Below are 17260 nucleotides of genomic sequence, written 5' to 3' on the forward strand. Positions count from 1 at the left end.
TTTTTATGGAAACTGGATCAGCATATAATATGAGAGAAAGCAACGTCATTTATATACACTTTTCCAGGGGGGGAAAGGAGTAAAATATCCCTAAAGAATGAAGAATCTCTGAGGTTAGCTACAAATTAAGAAGAAAGAGGAAAATATTTTTGGAAAAGGATGCTTACCATCTGGATTGTTCGCAGTTGTCAACAGTACCAGCAATGAAGTTAATGAATCTGTCAAATTATGAAAATATCCTTGCCACTCTTTATCCTGTTGGGCATCCTAACCATAGAGATCCAAATTGTTAGCAAACAGAGTAACCAATCAAAGGAGCTATGCACTGTCACCTTTGGCCACCCATTAAATCCAATCAAGTACCAAATACATATTTTATTTACTGTCTGAAAGGAATCTAGTCTTTACAGCCCAAGGTAATCAACCCAATTTCTTCTCTTGCAGTTGCTTCAGGCAGACAAGTACGTCAATATCCAAATACAAAAGACACTATTTATACTGGAGAAAAAAGAAATGTAGGACATGAAACATCTGGTCTCAGACAGTACTTTATTTTAGTAACTTGTGTTTCAGTCAAAACAAGCTCTAGCCACATAACACATTCTATGTTGACGTTATGTTTACAATTTGGAACCTGTTCCTTCTGCACCACATTAATATCGGAAACTCAATCATATAAAATGAAAGCATTGCAAATGGCAATTCCAGATAATCCAATACATTTTATTTTTTCCTTCATGAGACTAAGTGGAATGCAAATGCAAAAGAGGGGAGTGATTGGGAATACAAGAAAGGCATGTAAGGAAAGAATTATGCACTATTCTGGTCCAACCAATTGATTCAAAATTCTGTCTTCTGTAGCAAAAAAAGCCTATTTTTATCCAGATTTGTTGCTCGTGCATGGTCAGCTCTGAGTATACTTGATGAGAATTGACACAGAATGTACAGGAACCAAATGAAGACACACACACACACACACACTCACAAGGGGAGGGAGGGAGGGAGGGGGAGGAAAATATAGCAAAGCAAAATGTCAGAGACCATTGCTTTGTAGAATCCTAACCTGCTTAATAGGACCTGAACTGTCTGTATGAGATGATTTTATCTTCACTTTATTCAGGAAACTCTTTGAACCAGTGGTGAAATTCAAATTTTTTGCTACCAGTAAATTTTTTTTACTACCAGTGAGCATGGTTTGGTGGGCGTGATGTGGCTTGGTGGGCATGGCTTGGTGGGCGTGGCAGGGGAAGGATACTGCAAAATCTCCATTCCCACCCCACTCTGGGGCCAGGCAGAGGTGGTATTTGCTGATTCTCCAAACTATTCAAAATTTCCATTACCGGTTCTCCGAACTACTCAAAATTTCCGCTACCAGTTCTCAAGAACCTGTCAGTACCTGCTGGATTTCACCCTTGATTTGAACACAATGTTATTATGGATTGAAATGTATCATTTTTCTCACACAATTCCCTGGTAGTTTTTCAATAAAGTGAATTCTTAAAAATGGTTCCCTATGATCATGAAGGAATCTTGACATGCAACCTTAACGAATGCAAAAATTAAGGGGAAAACGGAGCAGCAAAAGCAGAGACGAGAATGGCGAAAAATTACAGAAGGGGATTAATATCTTATCCACAACTTTCCAAAAAGAATTCAGAAAATGTTCAGGAAAATGACAAGGAAAAGCTGGCAGATCTCAGCTATGAAATTGCCCTTCACAGAAAATGCAGAAGTTATTTAGTTCTGCTCTACCAGGGAATGTAAGATGCAGGAAGAAATTGTCTCTTGTAATTTTACTGACAACGTGACAATGGTATGAATAATTATCAAGTAAAATGATGAGCAAGGGAAAAAAGTTGCCCAGATTTATCATAATGTTATGTCTAACACATGACATGGGAGAATTTACATTTCAGGGGGAAAATATTTATTTTTAAAAAATTATACATCTTTTTATATGTCTACATTTATATATAAGCAACTGTTTTGTCCTATACAAAGAACCAAGATTTCATTACATGTGTTACTTACTTTTGTCCGAGCAAACAGCAGCATGCCAAACATGGTAAAGAGAAACAGGTGAACAGCTAAGAGCAGCATAACACTATTAGGGAGAAAAAAATAATGCAACATTATTCCTTCATCACAACACAAGACATATGTAGGGAAAGAGATGCCATAAACAACAGTCAGGAGTGAGATATATATAGTTCCTATAGGAGAAAATGTGTCAAATGAAGAAAATAAGCCAAATGCATCTAAAACTAAGAATGAGGTGACACTACTTTAGTGGGCATCTTCAAATGACAATGAAGAATTTTAGACTCATGAGAGCAGACTTCCTCCTGTATCACCAAAGTCTCAGCTGCAGAAATCTTACTACCAGCTGAACAGGAGAACGTCATCACTGCTGCTCTTTGTAGCATCTTCATTGTTCCAGCACTGGTTCCAACCAAAATGTATTCAGCTTTCCATTGTTTTCTTTCTCAAATGTTAGTAAAATGTGAAAGAATGTATTTATTAGAGACTGGCAAATACTAGGGATGTGTATTTTGAAGGTCCATGTTCTGACTCAGGTTTCCTTAAAAAGCAAGAAGCGGAGTCTTGGTCCCAGCAAAACCTCTTTTATTTACACAACTGTGAATTCCTTTCATTCACAGTCAGCAAGTCTTAGCAGCCTTTCAGAGGAATATTTATCAACATGAAACTTATCTCGTTTGGAGAGCTGCCAGATAACTACTTTCCAAATGCAGGGCAAGGCAAATCTTGGCACAGTCTCTCTTATTGTCAAAAACAAAAACTTTCCACTCTTGAAACAACTGAATAAACAAATTGTTTCCTGCAAAAGCCCACTCCCCGTTCACTAATCTTTTGTTTCCAATGGGAGGGGTCAATAACCTCCAAGGTGCGGCTTTACTCCTAAATCGACCCTGCTTTCTTAGTTGTTCTTGTCTTCTGGCAGCTCTGCTCATGTGCACACTGGGAACAGGCTCCAGCTGTTCCTCTGCCTCACTGCTGTCTAACTCCCTCTCTGCCTCCAACGCAGAGCCCTCATCTGAGCTTTCCTCAGCCCCCAGGACTGGCCCATGCTCCTCTCCAATCTCCTCATTGTCCGACTCTGCCGCCAACTCCACTGGCCGCTGGTGGGCCACAACACTGCAATATTTGAAGGACCAGTAGATCATTTGGCTTTTCCTCAAACTACCCAAATTCATCAGCTTTTGGAGTTTTCCTGAAGGAAATCTTCCAGAATGATAAGCGTTTGTGGTGTTTTACTTCTGGAAAAGTGCTCAATTATTGCCATGATAAATGTTGCCCAAATATTCTACTAACCAAAATATAAATTTGGCTTATCTCTAGCAGGCATTACATATTGTTACATACCTTGTAATTTCTGGCAATGTTCTCTTGATGCTTTTTAGTGTTTTTTTCATCATTGAAGAATTCTGGAGAAGGAAGAAAGGTCGAAGGATACGTCTTATCCTCAGGTTCTAAAAAAAAGAAAACATTTAGTAATGACCACAAAGCCAGAACAATACCTTTAAATTAATTCTGCCGTTAATTCAACAACCATTATGTATGACTGCAATAACCACAAATTCAAATAAAACCCACGATCCTTCACACAATGCAGTCATCTGACTAACAAATGGACAAAAGAAAAGCATCACACTTCATTAATCAAGTGGCAAAGCCTCATCCAGATCTCTCTATTGCACAGTAAGAATTAGGGAGAAACCCTTTGCAGAATTAATTTTCACTTGTGACCCTCCTAAGTCAAAATCAAGATTTGTCGAGTCCTAAAAACTACTGCAAAATAAAATTATCTTAAAAAGCAGATGAACGAGCCCATCAAAAAGAAAATCTGCTTTCTGTATAAGGAGCTCTGTACATAAGTTACTATGGCTGACTGTTTTAACTAAGTTATTAGCGTATTAGTTACCAGATATATTTAACATTGTTTTAACTATCCTGACAAATTTGAATAGGATATGCATCTTCTGTGGCCCTCCACGTGCCAAGCTAAGGCAGATGTAGCTATCAAGCATATAGTATTGGTACAGCTTGGAGACAGGTGTACTGGAGTATGTTGGAAAAATTGCTGTGAGGATACAGCATAAACAATGGAAGGAGAGAATAGAATACCATGTTTGGAACAGTGACCCAGAAGACTGACTGATAGTCTGACATTGCAAAATTTTGTTACAGGCTCTACTTCAGGGGTGTCCAAACTTGGGAACTTTAAGACTTGTGGACTTCAACTCCCAGAATTCCCCAGCCAGCCATGCCCTGGGGAATTCTGGGAGTTGAAGTCCACAAGTCTTAAAGTTCCCAAGTTTGGACACCCCTGCTCTACTTGCTTCTTCTCTAAATTATATCATTTACTGGTTGCTTAAAATCTTTCCTTTCATGAGAATTAGCAAATTTTTTAATCCATTTTCTCCTCATAACTCTATGAAAGAGGTTAAGCTCAGTCATCCGTATGTTTTCAGTGTGGTTTAATAATTTAAAAACTTCAGCCTGGAAGATCAATGATGTTCTTCATTGATGACCTTGGGTAGTCATCAGTAACGAATCTAAACTTATCTTGCAGCAGCATAAGGAGGATAAAATAATTGTGGAATGTACAATCACATATATCATTCTGAGCTTCTTAGGGCAGCGATGGCGAACCTTTTTTGGCTCGCGTGCCACAAGTGGGGGGAGCGCAGGGGGGTCGTGTGCGGGCGTGCCACACCCATAATGCAATGCGCGACCCCCAGTGCACATGCGCACACTACAGGCGCTCCCCCCCCCCATTTTTACATGCTTTTTTCGCTCTCCCCAGGCTCAGAGGCTTTATAGGAGCCTGGGGAGGGCGAAAACAGCCTCCCCCGCCCCCCCGGACGCCCTCCGGAGGCGTCAGGGAAGCCTCCGGACAGTTCCTGAAGCCTTCGAAGCGCTCAAGATGATCCTCCGAGCAAACCGGAAGTGACAGCACCTCACGTGCCCTGACAATTGGCTCCACGTGCCACCTGTGGCACGCGTGCCATAGGTTCGCCATCACTGTCTTAGGGGAAGGACAAAATTAAAAGGATCATATTATTTATTACTGCTGTTGCAATTATCAACATATATATTTATTACAGAATTCAGACCGAGATCATGCTAGTTCTATATTTTTCATATTAATTAATTAATTTATTATTATTAATTATTATTATTATTTATTACTGCTGTTGCAATTATCAACATATATATTTATTACAGAATTCAGACCGAGATCATGCTAGTTCTATATTTTTCATATGTAAACACAGAATACAGACTGACGATAGCAGGTGTACAACCAAGAAGCATTCGTGTTTTATTTGCCCCAATCCCATATCAAAACGGTCATGGGCCATCTCTGAATCCATAGATTCCCTACCTCCCTGACATTCATCCAAGCATCCACACGCCTTACTTCATGACAGGAAGAACTCAGTGAAATGCTCCAGTCTATAAGGGAGATGAGCAGGACCAGGATGTAGGCCATTAACCACTTGGTTTTCCGAAATTCTTCCCATCCAATTAAGTAGCTCTAGTGAATCAACATATTTGAATATTAGTTAGTTACTGTTCATAAGCAAAAGGATCCAAATAATTTTCATGATATTTTGGTAAATAGTCAAACCAGCTATTAAGAAAATGGAAGATCTGATCATGTGGTAGCTTTGGAGACTATGTTCCCAATCCCAGTTCCCAAAGACAGAATGGTTTGATTTATTTGGTATACATTTATGGGACGAAGTATGACATCTATATTCCCACCAAGCATTATACTTGGGCTTCTGAGCAACATGTCATGGGATATCCTCCAAAAATGTGCGTTTAAAAGATGAAACAAAACCTACATTTAAGTGTAAAGATTGCATTTAAATTAATTGCAATTGTTATGGCTTCTTTCTAAACATTTAACTTTGTATCTTTCCCTTCCAAGAAAGATTACAATTTTGCAGCATCTTTCAGAGCAGTTCTGGGGATTAAACCCAGGATTTGGAATTTACGAATGGCTCAGAGTTCTCAGATAATATGCCTCTAATTTAAACTTTCAAAAATCAACTTTTCTTGAGATTTCATTTTTGGAGCTGCAAACAGGCACAGAGACTTTAGTGTAACCTTTTCCAAACTTGGTAACCTTTCCAAACTTGGATTTTTTTAAGACTACAACTCTCAATCAACATAGGCTGCTAACTTACATTTTAAAACCAATAATCCATCGCATCTGGGAGAATTAATTTCCAATGACTGAAATAATATATTTGAAACCATGCTTTGGAACCCTGGTAAATTGCATAGAACTAAGAGGATATCAGTATCATAATCATCCTTATAGCTACCAAGAAGTGCCAGAGAAGCAAAAGGAGCAAATCTATCCTGCTATAGTCCTTGTTTTGTATTTCAGAAGAAAGGTAATGATGGGTGAGTGGAGTTGTTTCTGGATACAGTCATTGTTTACTCAGCTGTACCAGTCTACAGAGGGTGCCAAGGAGACACTGCAATTTGTGATGCATCCATCTTTCAGCATCAGCCCACATTAAATATTTTGCAACTATAATGCAAAGATATATGGTGTATTTAACTTTTCTAAATAATGTATATAACCACCTTTCTTAAATATGTAAGCCAGAGGTTGACATATAAAACTACTTTTTATGCATAATTATAAATCATCCTCATATGTTACCTAGTGGTTCCTTGTAGAATGGGTGAGGAGAAAACACTTTAAAGAGAAGGGACCTCAGGCTACATCTTTCCCCTCCTTCAATAATACCGAGTGGAGCCAGTGTTGAAGGAAGAACATTGATCAATGATTGTTCCCCACTCTTTTCTTCAAGCCTGGCTCAGAAAGATCTTGAAATCTGCTGAGAGAACCCAGAAGGGATCTCCAAAGGCCATCTACAAGTTCAATCAATGCTGTCTGAGTAGCATTCAAAGCCTTCTCAAGCAAGCTTTGAAACTGAGCATTTGCTATCTCCTCATCAACTTTCCCTTAAAAAGGTTGAAAACCAGGCAAAGTTATCCAAGACGTGATATGACATGTATCTCAGAGCTCACTAACCTTCACAGAGACGTCTACCATAAAGACAAGGAAGCAAAGCAATTCAATACTTTCAGTCAGGCCACAAGGAGGCTTCCAAGCTTCTAAGCGATACCGGACATCTGATGTGGCAGTAAGTGAAGAAGGTGTTTCAATGAAAGCAAGAGCCAGGATTAGTGTAATGGTGAGAATCAAAACCCTGAAAGAGAAAGAAAGTACAGGTGGGGAAATTAAAGAGGAGAAAAGGCCAAAAGTTCATTTTCCAAAATGTTTCATGTCATAAAGTGATAAAGGAATATGTGTTTTCTAAAACATTGTTTGATGGAAAAAATATAATTCCGTTAGCAAAAGCCTCATCAAGTTTTATAAAGGCTCAGGCAATTTTTGCTCATCTGCCTGTGGCAACAGATCACCTGAAGATGCCAGCTACGGTTGCCAGCAAAGCATCAGGAAATCTATTGTCTCGTCCTATTATCTAGACCAGGAGTCAGCAACCCATGGCTCTGGAACCGCATGTGGCTCTTTCATCCCTCTGCTGCGGCTCCTTGTTGCCAGTCAGCTCCACATTTGATAGGGTTTTCAGTTAGTACAGGTAGAGGAAAAAGGACACCGCGCTAGGAGAAGACTCTATGGTGGGGGAACCAGACTTCCAGTCGGCTCCAGAACTGAACGGAGAGCTTCCAGTTAGGATATTTGTGGCTAAAGTTGCCAATCCCTGATCTAGACCACTAAACCCTGCAGCTCAACTCTGCCCTCACAGAAACTGCTCATATTTTTTTTAAAGCCTTTGAAAGAGAAGCAATTAGCAAAAAAAACTAAAATACTGATAATTAGAAGCAGCAGTAAGTATTTGTGGGGTTAGAAAAAGCAGCTGATCTACTCAAAGAAACAGAACAGCATTGAGGGGGAGGGGGGAGTTCTCACCATTGGCAAACTTCTGAATAATACCACCGATAAAGCCACAAGGAGTTAGAGTCCACACGATGATTTATAGAACGATACTAAAGAGGTGAAAGATAAGAGAGGTGATTCAAGCATCACTTTTAATTTACTCTTCAAGTATGGAAGTTAAAAGTTTTATAGGTAAACACTATTGAGGAAACATCTATTAATGACCAGGCAAATTTGGGCCAAAGTAGATATTCTGTAAACATGAAACATGCAGCTAGGTTATCAGTTCTGTTTTAGTTCATTTCAGATAGAGCTTTCTTTTTTGCATGTTTACAGAATATTTACCATAGGCCACAGTTTCTGTGAGTTTCATTTATTTATTAAATTTGCCACCCATCTCATAAAGAAACAGGGTCCTTCTGCCAGCCGAATTTTCCCATACCTTTTTTTGAAAAGCCCCTGAAGGCAGAGAAAGTCCTGTTAACTGATTGGAAGCCCATTCAATAAGAGACTCACTGCTACTAGCAATGTCATGACCATTGCCATGCCATGAAGCTATGCCATCACTACAGGTAGTCCTTGATTTACAACCATTCATTTTGTGACTGTTCTAAATTGCAACCCTGAAAAAAGTGACTTACTATTGGTCCATACATTTATGACAGTTGCACCATTCTCACAGTCACGTGATCAGAATTTGAGTACTTATCAACCAGCCTGTGTTTACGATATTTACAGCATCCTGGGGTTATGTGATTGCCACCTGTGACTTTCCCAGTGAGCTCCAGAAAGCAAAGTCAGTGGGAGAAGCCAGATTCACTTAATGACCATGTGATTCACTTAAACAACTTCAGGGATTCGCTTAACAACCACGATAAAGTTGAAAAATCAAGTGTGACTCATTTAACAGCTGCCTTGCTTAGCAACAGAAATTCTGTTCCCAATTGTGGTTGTAAGTTGAGGAGTACCCATATTGTTCAAAGACTAAAAACACAACATGCACGTGATTCTTTTTTTTACAAACATTTTGAATTATCTGAGGTTATAGATCAGGGGTGTCAAACTCATGACAACACGTTATCGTCACGTGACATTCCGCAACTTTTTCCCCTTTGCTAAATCGTGGGTGGGCATGGCCAGCACGTGATGCATCCAGCCCATGGGCCGCAAGTTTGACACCCCTGTTGTAGATGATAAATCTAATCATAAACTTTGAAGTATAAATCAACATTTCAGCAGGAAAGAAGAGTACTGGAGCTTTTACTAGCAGTCCTTTACTTAAAGCAGTACACTAAGAGGACCAAAGTATGTATGTATGTATGTATGTGTGTATGTATGTATATATATATCAGGTAAACTTTTACCTGAATTGCGTCTTCGATGAATACTACAGCTTGGTTGAAGTAGAGGTTAGGGTCATCAATAGCTGCAAGATTCAAAAACACAATGGTTGTAAAATAATTATAGAACGGCATTCTTTTGTTTATTTGGGAGTGTTTAAACATACTTTAGTTAACATACTTTAACATTTCAAAGCTATTTCAAGGAACAATTTAAAAAATGAGGAAGAGAAACTCCACACCCTTCTGTTGACTGACATCAAGAAAAAGACAAAGGAATTGACTGTTGTTTAAGTTACCTTAACAAATTAGCCTTTTATGATATACGTACGTATATCAACAATATTTTGAAAACTAGCTTATAAGAAAAATCTTGTCTTTCCAGTGGAGGGCCAATACAAAGCATAAGTCAGACATACCTTACCATACCTCAGTTTTAAGTGCTACCCTTTGAAGTCTTAAGCAAACTTCATTACTCTTTCATGCACACACACATATACACTGCATTTCTGTCTTGAAGCCAGCTTCTAATTCTAATATGTATTACAATCACACTAAACTCTTTAACGGTAGGAATTACTAAAATAATACACACAGGGAGCTGTGAGTTTGTTAACATATCAGGCAGCAGACTTATATTTCTCCTGACCAACCCATTACACAAGCAGAGCAGAAATATACTTATTTATCAGAGTTCCAGGCTAGCAATACCACATTTCTCCGAAAATACGACATATCCTGAAACTAAGGCCATGCCACATTTTTCAGGTGAGCAAAAATATAAGACCCCCCTGAAAATAAGCCCCCTGGACAACCCCCCCTCTGGCCAGGCAGAGCGCCACTCACCAACCTAGTGGTATCCCTAAGGCGCCAAGCCACGGGGACTAGGGGGGCAAAGGCGCTCACGTTGCTTGGCGCACTAGGTCGGTGAGCGGTGTTGTGCCCAGCTGGAGAGGGGGTTTGCCGGGTGGCTGTTCCACTCCCCGATCGCGCGCCTCCCAACCTCACAATGCCCTGGCCCAGCTCACCCTGCAGAGTCAGGGCACCTCCACTGCCGCCGTCCGCCCCCACCGCTGCCATCCCTGCATGGCTTTTTCTGCGGAAGTAGGCTGCCGAGTCTTCTGCAGTGGCCGCTCTGGGCATACACTCTATGGTTGTACGCTCTGCCGGCAGCCGACCCACAATTTCTCTGTTTTCTCTGCCTTCGTTTCCCTCCCCCCATTCTCTCATTTGTTTGGAGTCTCACAAAGACTCATTTCTAGCAACTTTTAGGAGGGTGGCAGGTTGGGGGGGAATGCGAGGCACGCGTCCTAGCGCTACCGGAGACTGACAGCTCCGCTGCGTTCCTTGCTCTTTCGTCCAAGGAAGTCCCTTGTAAAAAAAAACCTCGCAAGTTGAACTCATGAGGGTTTTTTTACAAGGGGCTTCCCTGGACACAATAGCGAGGAATGTGACAGAGCTGGAAAGGAAAGAGGCGCGCCTTGCAGCCCAACACCTCCCACCCCGCCCCAATGGTAAAGGCAGCCTGCCTGGTTCCCTTCCCTGCCATCCCTTTAGTGAGGGGTGCGAGGTTGGGGGGGAGAAGCAAGACCCGTGTCCTAGCGCTACTAGAGACTGACAGCTCCGCTGTATTCCTTGCCCTTTCGTCCAGGGAAGCCCCTTGGAAAAAAAACCTCATGAGTTCAACTTGCGAGGTTTTTTTTACAAGGGGCTTCACTGGACGAAAGGGTGAGGAACGCAGTGGGGCTGGACAGGTAAGAGGTGAACCTTGCTTCTCGCCCGCCCCAGAAAATAATAAGTCCCCCCCTGATAATAAGGCCAGGGTCATGTTTTGAGTGTCAAAAGAAAATAAGACCCTGTCTTATTTTCGTGGAAACACATTACATATCAATAGACATATAGACATAAGCAATATCTATATACTATGCAAAAGAGACAAATCAGCACGCCAAAAAGGAAATGAAAAAGACCAAAACACCTCACCACCAGCAATCAGCACCCAGATGAGCAGAGATTACTCCAAGATTAACATCAGACCAACAATAAACAATACCCTAACCAAGGAACTGCCAAATAAGCCCAGTAAACAGCCCAATCAAAGAACATCTAAACCACCCCCAAGTTCAAGTTTCAAGTTCAAGTTTATTTGATTTATAGACCGCCCCCTCTCCCCGAAGGGACTCGGGGCGGTGTACAGGAACCACATTAAAAAACCATATACATAATAAATACCCTTAAAATCAGATTAAACCTAAAGCCCTGTACAAATGGTTAAAAATTAAAACACGCCTAAAACCAACCCATCGAATTTAAAAATACAGGCCTGGGGTGGGAAGCTGGAATTAGGCCAGGCCGGCTAAATTGAACAGGTGGGGTTTTAGCTTCGTGCGGAAGGAGCGGAGATCTGTAGTTGTTCTGATATCAGGGGGAAGGTCATTCCAGAGGGTTGGGCCCATCACAGAGAAGGCCCTTCCCCTGGGCGTCGCCCGCTGGCACAGCCTAGTGGACGGCACCCGGAGAAGTCCCTCTCTGTGTGAGCGGATCAGCCGAAGGGATGTATGGGGCAGGATGCGATCCCGCAAATACCTAGGTCCTGTGCCATGGAGCGCTTTAAAGATGATAATCAGCACCTTGAAACGCACCCGAAAAGCCACAGGTAGCCAGTGCAGCCCGCGCAGGAGAGATGTTACATGGGAGTACCTAGCGGCTCCCAAAACTGCCCGCGCGGCCGCATTCTGGACCAACTGGAGCCTTCGAGTGCATCTCAAGGGGAGCCCCATGTAGAGAGCGTTACAGCGCCAACCCTAACAGGGCAAATGACTAGAATTAAATCCCACTCCCTATTAATACTGATAATGTTGCCTAGTTGAGGTAATGAAATTTCTGCAACAAAACAACCAAGCTTAGAGAGCACCAAGCACCCCTAAAATCTTTAATTTCAAAAAAATCAAAACAAAAGCACTTCCCCACAGAAAGGGTTCTTTATAGTTCCAAAATCTTATTTCAAATGGATTCTTAGTTTTTTAGTAGCTTTTTAATTAAAAATGTAATCTGTATTGTTAAGCAAATTAAATACCCAGACAACATAATGTTTATTAAGCACTAATAAAGGTAAACAGTAGAAAATTAATAAAATTTATTTTTTAAAAAAACAATCTAAAAAGATTAGGTAGACAAAGAGAAGGGAAGAAATGGCAAACTGAAGGCAACTTTGCCAAGAGGAACCGATAATCACAGAAGAATGAAGAGCCAACAAGTAGAATCGCTCGTTCATAATTTCTCTCTGGAGAAGTAGAGGTCTTGAGATCACCCACAAGAGCCCCAATAGCTATTCCTCCCAAGGAGACTGCAAAACAGCATTTCTGGCAGTTTAAAAAGCCAGGTGATGAAGGAGTAGCCATGTTGTTCAAACAGCAATAGCACCTTTGATTTGCACACAACTCCTAAACTAGTGAAAGAAAGCCCATTTAAACTACTGGCTCAAAAACATATTTGTCCATTTATTTACTGGGAGAAATGATCCAAAGCTATAGATTTGTAAATAGAAAAAGTATGTGAAAATTAAGTTTCAAGGTATGCTTCCCCACCTTTGGGAGCAATAACTGCAATTAAATGTGTCTTATAACCAGTGGTGGGATCCTGCCAATTTAACAAGTGAATGCATGCTTCACGTGCATGCGTACTCTGCACGCACCCGCAGCTACACACATTCTGCGTGCATGTTCAGTTTTAAGAAAATTTACCTTCCACTTCTGGGAGGTACACAGCTGTACAAAACTGAGGTGTGGCAATCCGCTCTACTACACAAATCACCTGAGAAGACATAGGTAAGTAAAGCGCAGGGGCAGGTAGGCGGGCCCACCTGATCATTGGAGGGGACTGGTTCACTCCCAGTTGATCGTCGCAGCTGCCAGTTAGCCCAAAACGGCCCGAACCGCCTGAATCCCACCCCTGCCTAGAACTGCTGGTCAGTCTTCCACATCAGCTTGGAGGAATTTTAGTCTGGTCCTTCTTAGAGAACAGCTTCAACACAGGGATGATGTGTATTGTGCTTGAATAATCTTGTAAGAATTTTGTTTTGTAAATTACTTGGATTTTGGGAAATTTTATGTTTCAAAAAAAACACCAATTGGAGCAGAAAAGGAATTAACAGTGAAGTAATATTCTGAGAGAAAACTCTGCCAAGCGCAAAGAGGGCGGGTAGGGTAAGGCAAGAGCAGACTTGATTTAGTAAGAAGAGAAATACTTGGGATGACTTAAAAATATCAGAGAATATCACAATACAACTTTTCTAACTAGAATAACTGAACTGTAACAAATCTAGATGATCGCTAGATGGAAGCAAAGAATTAAGAGTTCAGTATTCCTTTGCTGCCTTCCAGAGGTCAGTTGTTTTTTTTAAAAAAATAGATATGGTAGTCTTGCAATTATTAAGAACAGAAAATTCCATGCAAGTTGATCCTTAGGTGTATTTGAGAATTAGGAGGCGGGAAAAGCAATAATTTATACAATGCCTTTTGCATTGTTGATGAACACATTGTTACTTTATAAAAAGTGTAAAAACATGCTGAGATGTGTATTAAAGAACTTTCTCAACTAGCTGTCAACCAAATTAGACCAATTTGGAAGTTTTATGCCCATAATGACCGTATATATTTAAAAGATTTGAAAGTTCATGTTCCATATGATTAAGAAAACTGCTTAGGAATATAGCCTAATATACTTCGAGATGGTTTTGAAACTGCTTAGGAATATAGCCTAATATACTTTGAGATGGTTTTGAAACCACCTTGTGCAGATGGTTTACTGCTGGCCTCTTCTACAAGATCAAAGGAAATCATATGAAAGAAGCATCATTTGTAACAGAAGATTGCAACAAATTACATATTACTTCACCTTGTGGCTTTATTCTCTGTAACTTCAGTATATCCTAACCCCAACAAATATGGTAGCTACATAACTAGGATAAATAGATAAGTCAAGCAATTGGTAAATCAGTAGGAAATCACCACAGGAGATAAGAAACATCGCTCTGCTAAAGTATTAAGCAAAACCGTTTCAAACTGTTAGAAACAATTCCAGGAAATGCCTCTTATGGAATGCTGAGAATAAAACATCTAAAGAGACACAGTTGAACTCTTGTCTCACTACAATGTTAATGTGATCTTCTTCTTCTATATATATGAAAATGGCTGTGTGTGTGTGTGTGTGTGTGTGTGTGTGTGTGTGTGTGTCCCAGCATAACTCTGGAACGTCTCAAGCAATTTCAACCAAACTTGGTACACAGATGACTTACACTCTGGAAAAAAAATACTGTGGGGGGTAAGACAGCCCTAATACCCCTTAGTCTGTGTGTACGGTTAAGATACAGTCTGTTGTCCCTTAAAATGGCTTCTACTGTACTGCTGTAAAAGGGATTCTACTGTACAGTGCAGTGGAGTTGCCATGGTAACCGATTCACAGTACTCCACAAGGGAGCTCCCTCTGGTAAAGTGAAATCCAACATTAGAAATTACGTTTGGTCTGGACATTTTCCCCCTATAAATAAATACCCGGGCAACGCCTGGTTAGTTCATAAATATATAAATATATTCCTAAAAATTTACTCCAAGTCCTAGAGGCAGGATGCATTTAAAGGGGAAAAAAGTTGTTAGACAGGCCTTTATTTATCAAATTGTAGAAAAAAATGACAGGTAGGGAAACACCTCATGTCTCTTTGTCCTCTCTGAAAAATAAATTCCATTATCAACAAGGCGTAAACAACAGATGTAATAATACACAAAAAAGCTCCTTGCCTAACTGTGCGGAAAGCTTTAATTTGTTCCAGTTTTACAAGGGAATTGACAGGTACGTTTACCAGCAAAGGAAAAAGTGGCTCAGTCTTGTTCCATCTTGTAAAATCATGAGAGACTTTACTCCGTGCTAAGCTGGCCTATCCTTAACTGAATAATTTAATTGGAAAGCCAACTTCTTTTTTCATACAATAACTGCTTCCAACTATCAAAACTTTCTATTAGGAAAAGTTTTTGAATGTTCAGTTGGAATTTGGTTTCCTGAAAAATAAATCCCTAAGTCTGTATTCTGTCTTTGATGACCCACTTCGATGCTGAAAGAGTGTTATCATATGCCATTCAGCCTTCTCTTCTCAAACCTAAACGCAGGTAGTTCGCGACCTCAAACCACAATTGAACCTAATATTCCTGTTGCTTAAGCGAAGCAGTTATTAAGTGAGTCCCCCCCCCATTTTATGCACTTTCTTGCCACATTTGTTAAGTGAATGGCTACCGCAAAAGGTGATCACATGACCCCAGCAAATTGTGACTGTCATAAATATGAATCAGTTGCCAAGTGTACCAATTTTGATCATGTGACAATGGAAATCCTGAAATGGGTGAAAAACAGTCGTGTCACTTTTTTCAAAGCTGTTTAACTTTGAACATTCAAATTTAGTGACCATTTGGTCACTTAATAAAAACTTTTATAAATCAAGGACTACCTGTACTGCGCATTCTTTCAATCTCTTCACAGGATTTAATATCTCCTAATTAGCTTCATTGCCTTTCTGAACCTGATCCACCTTCTTTGAATCTTTAAAAGGAAGTGGATCCAACCACTGCACACCAATTTGGTTTGAAAACTATTTATGTTGTTGCAGTTAAAAACTACATTTGTCTTTTGAATTTTTGAATAGCCACATCATGAGGCTAACTTGCAATCATTCTACACTCAACTACCACTCCAAAATCTTTCATAGGCTGTGAACCATCGAGGTATCATGATTCTATTCATAAGTATATTGCTCTTTTAAGTGAAGAATTTTACATCTGTCACTTATAATTGTTATTTTATTTTCAATCCACTTCTCTAATCTAGAAACTTCATTTTGCATCATGTTTCTAATAGTAATGTTCCACATTTCTGTAAAGAATTTTATCCACTCACTCACTATTCAATTAATATTTTAAAATAGCATTTTAAGTAGAAAATTCTTCTGACTAAAAAGAAATGCTACAGGCATCAACAAATCAGTCTTAAGCAAATCTACAGCCCTACCTTTGAACAGTTCTGTGTTCTATCACAAAGTCAATGTATGTATTGATTGCATTGTGTAAAGGCCACATCACTCTGAAACCGTGATGCCTGTCCTTGCCATTATTATCCATGTTTCCAATATATGTTAAAAACAATTGGTACATGGTCAGTTAGTGGATAATGGAAGACTTTGGTGTTTACAACAGTGCTATAAAAGGACAAGCTTTATCAGAGTTTCAATAATTATAAAACGGTCACCAAAAACTACATGAGATTGATAGATTGCAGTTATAGCGACTTATTCCACTGCAGAAACATCAATTAAAATATAATGTGATCTTGTGTCTTAGATAAGGATTACTTTCTTCATCAATTTGTGGTTGGTAACACTACTCTTGTGCATGACTTGGACTTCCCAACTGATTACTATGATCTCCCAGTCTCCAAGAGTATTTAGAAAGAGGGCAATTATGTCACCTCTAACAGCCAAATTTATTCTCAATTTGAGTCTTATAGAACATAACATATAACAACAATTTTGTATGAATGCTGTTTTGGAATTTGAAGCATGCAAACTTTTAAGTTGGATGGAGGGATGAAGGGGATGGAATCCATAATTCAACACAGCTGAAGAACATCACATTGGGAAAAGGAGAACAAATGTACAGATGCTGCAACTAGAATTTAGCCTTTGAAAGTACAAGTAGTCCTCTACTTACAATAGTTCATTTAGTGACTGTTCAAAGTTACAATGGCACTGAAAAATGACTTAAGACCGTTTTTCACAATTACAGTCTTTGCAGCATCCTCATGATCATATGATCAAAATTCAGATGTTTGACAGCTGGTTCATATTTATGATGGCTCCAAGAACCCAAGGTCATATGATTTTCTAACAGGCAAAATCAATGGGAAAGCCGGATTCACTTAACAA

At 39.9% G+C, this 17260-nt stretch overlaps 1 protein-coding gene across 1 annotated transcript in view; it reads right to left on the minus strand.

Moving 5' to 3' along the window:
- Positions 1–17260, minus strand: part of TPCN2 (two pore segment channel 2) — a 49217-nt gene that overhangs the window by 30481 nt on the left and 1476 nt on the right. The window contains exons 2-8 of the mRNA XM_081934264.1: positions 9319–9380; positions 7988–8064; positions 7085–7262; positions 5447–5563; positions 3385–3491; positions 2032–2104; positions 168–267 (exon numbers count right to left, since the gene is read on the minus strand). Of these exons, the coding sequence (XP_081790390.1) occupies positions 168–267; positions 2032–2104; positions 3385–3491; positions 5447–5563; positions 7085–7262; positions 7988–8064; positions 9319–9380 (714 nt within the window). The remainder of the gene's footprint in view (positions 1–167; positions 268–2031; positions 2105–3384; positions 3492–5446; positions 5564–7084; positions 7263–7987; positions 8065–9318; positions 9381–17260) is intronic.

The sequence above is a fragment of the Natrix helvetica genome (genome assembly GCF_964273705.1).
Source record: "Natrix helvetica genome assembly, chromosome: 1".
NCBI classification, from domain to species: domain Eukaryota; kingdom Metazoa; phylum Chordata; class Lepidosauria; order Squamata; family Natricidae; genus Natrix; species Natrix helvetica.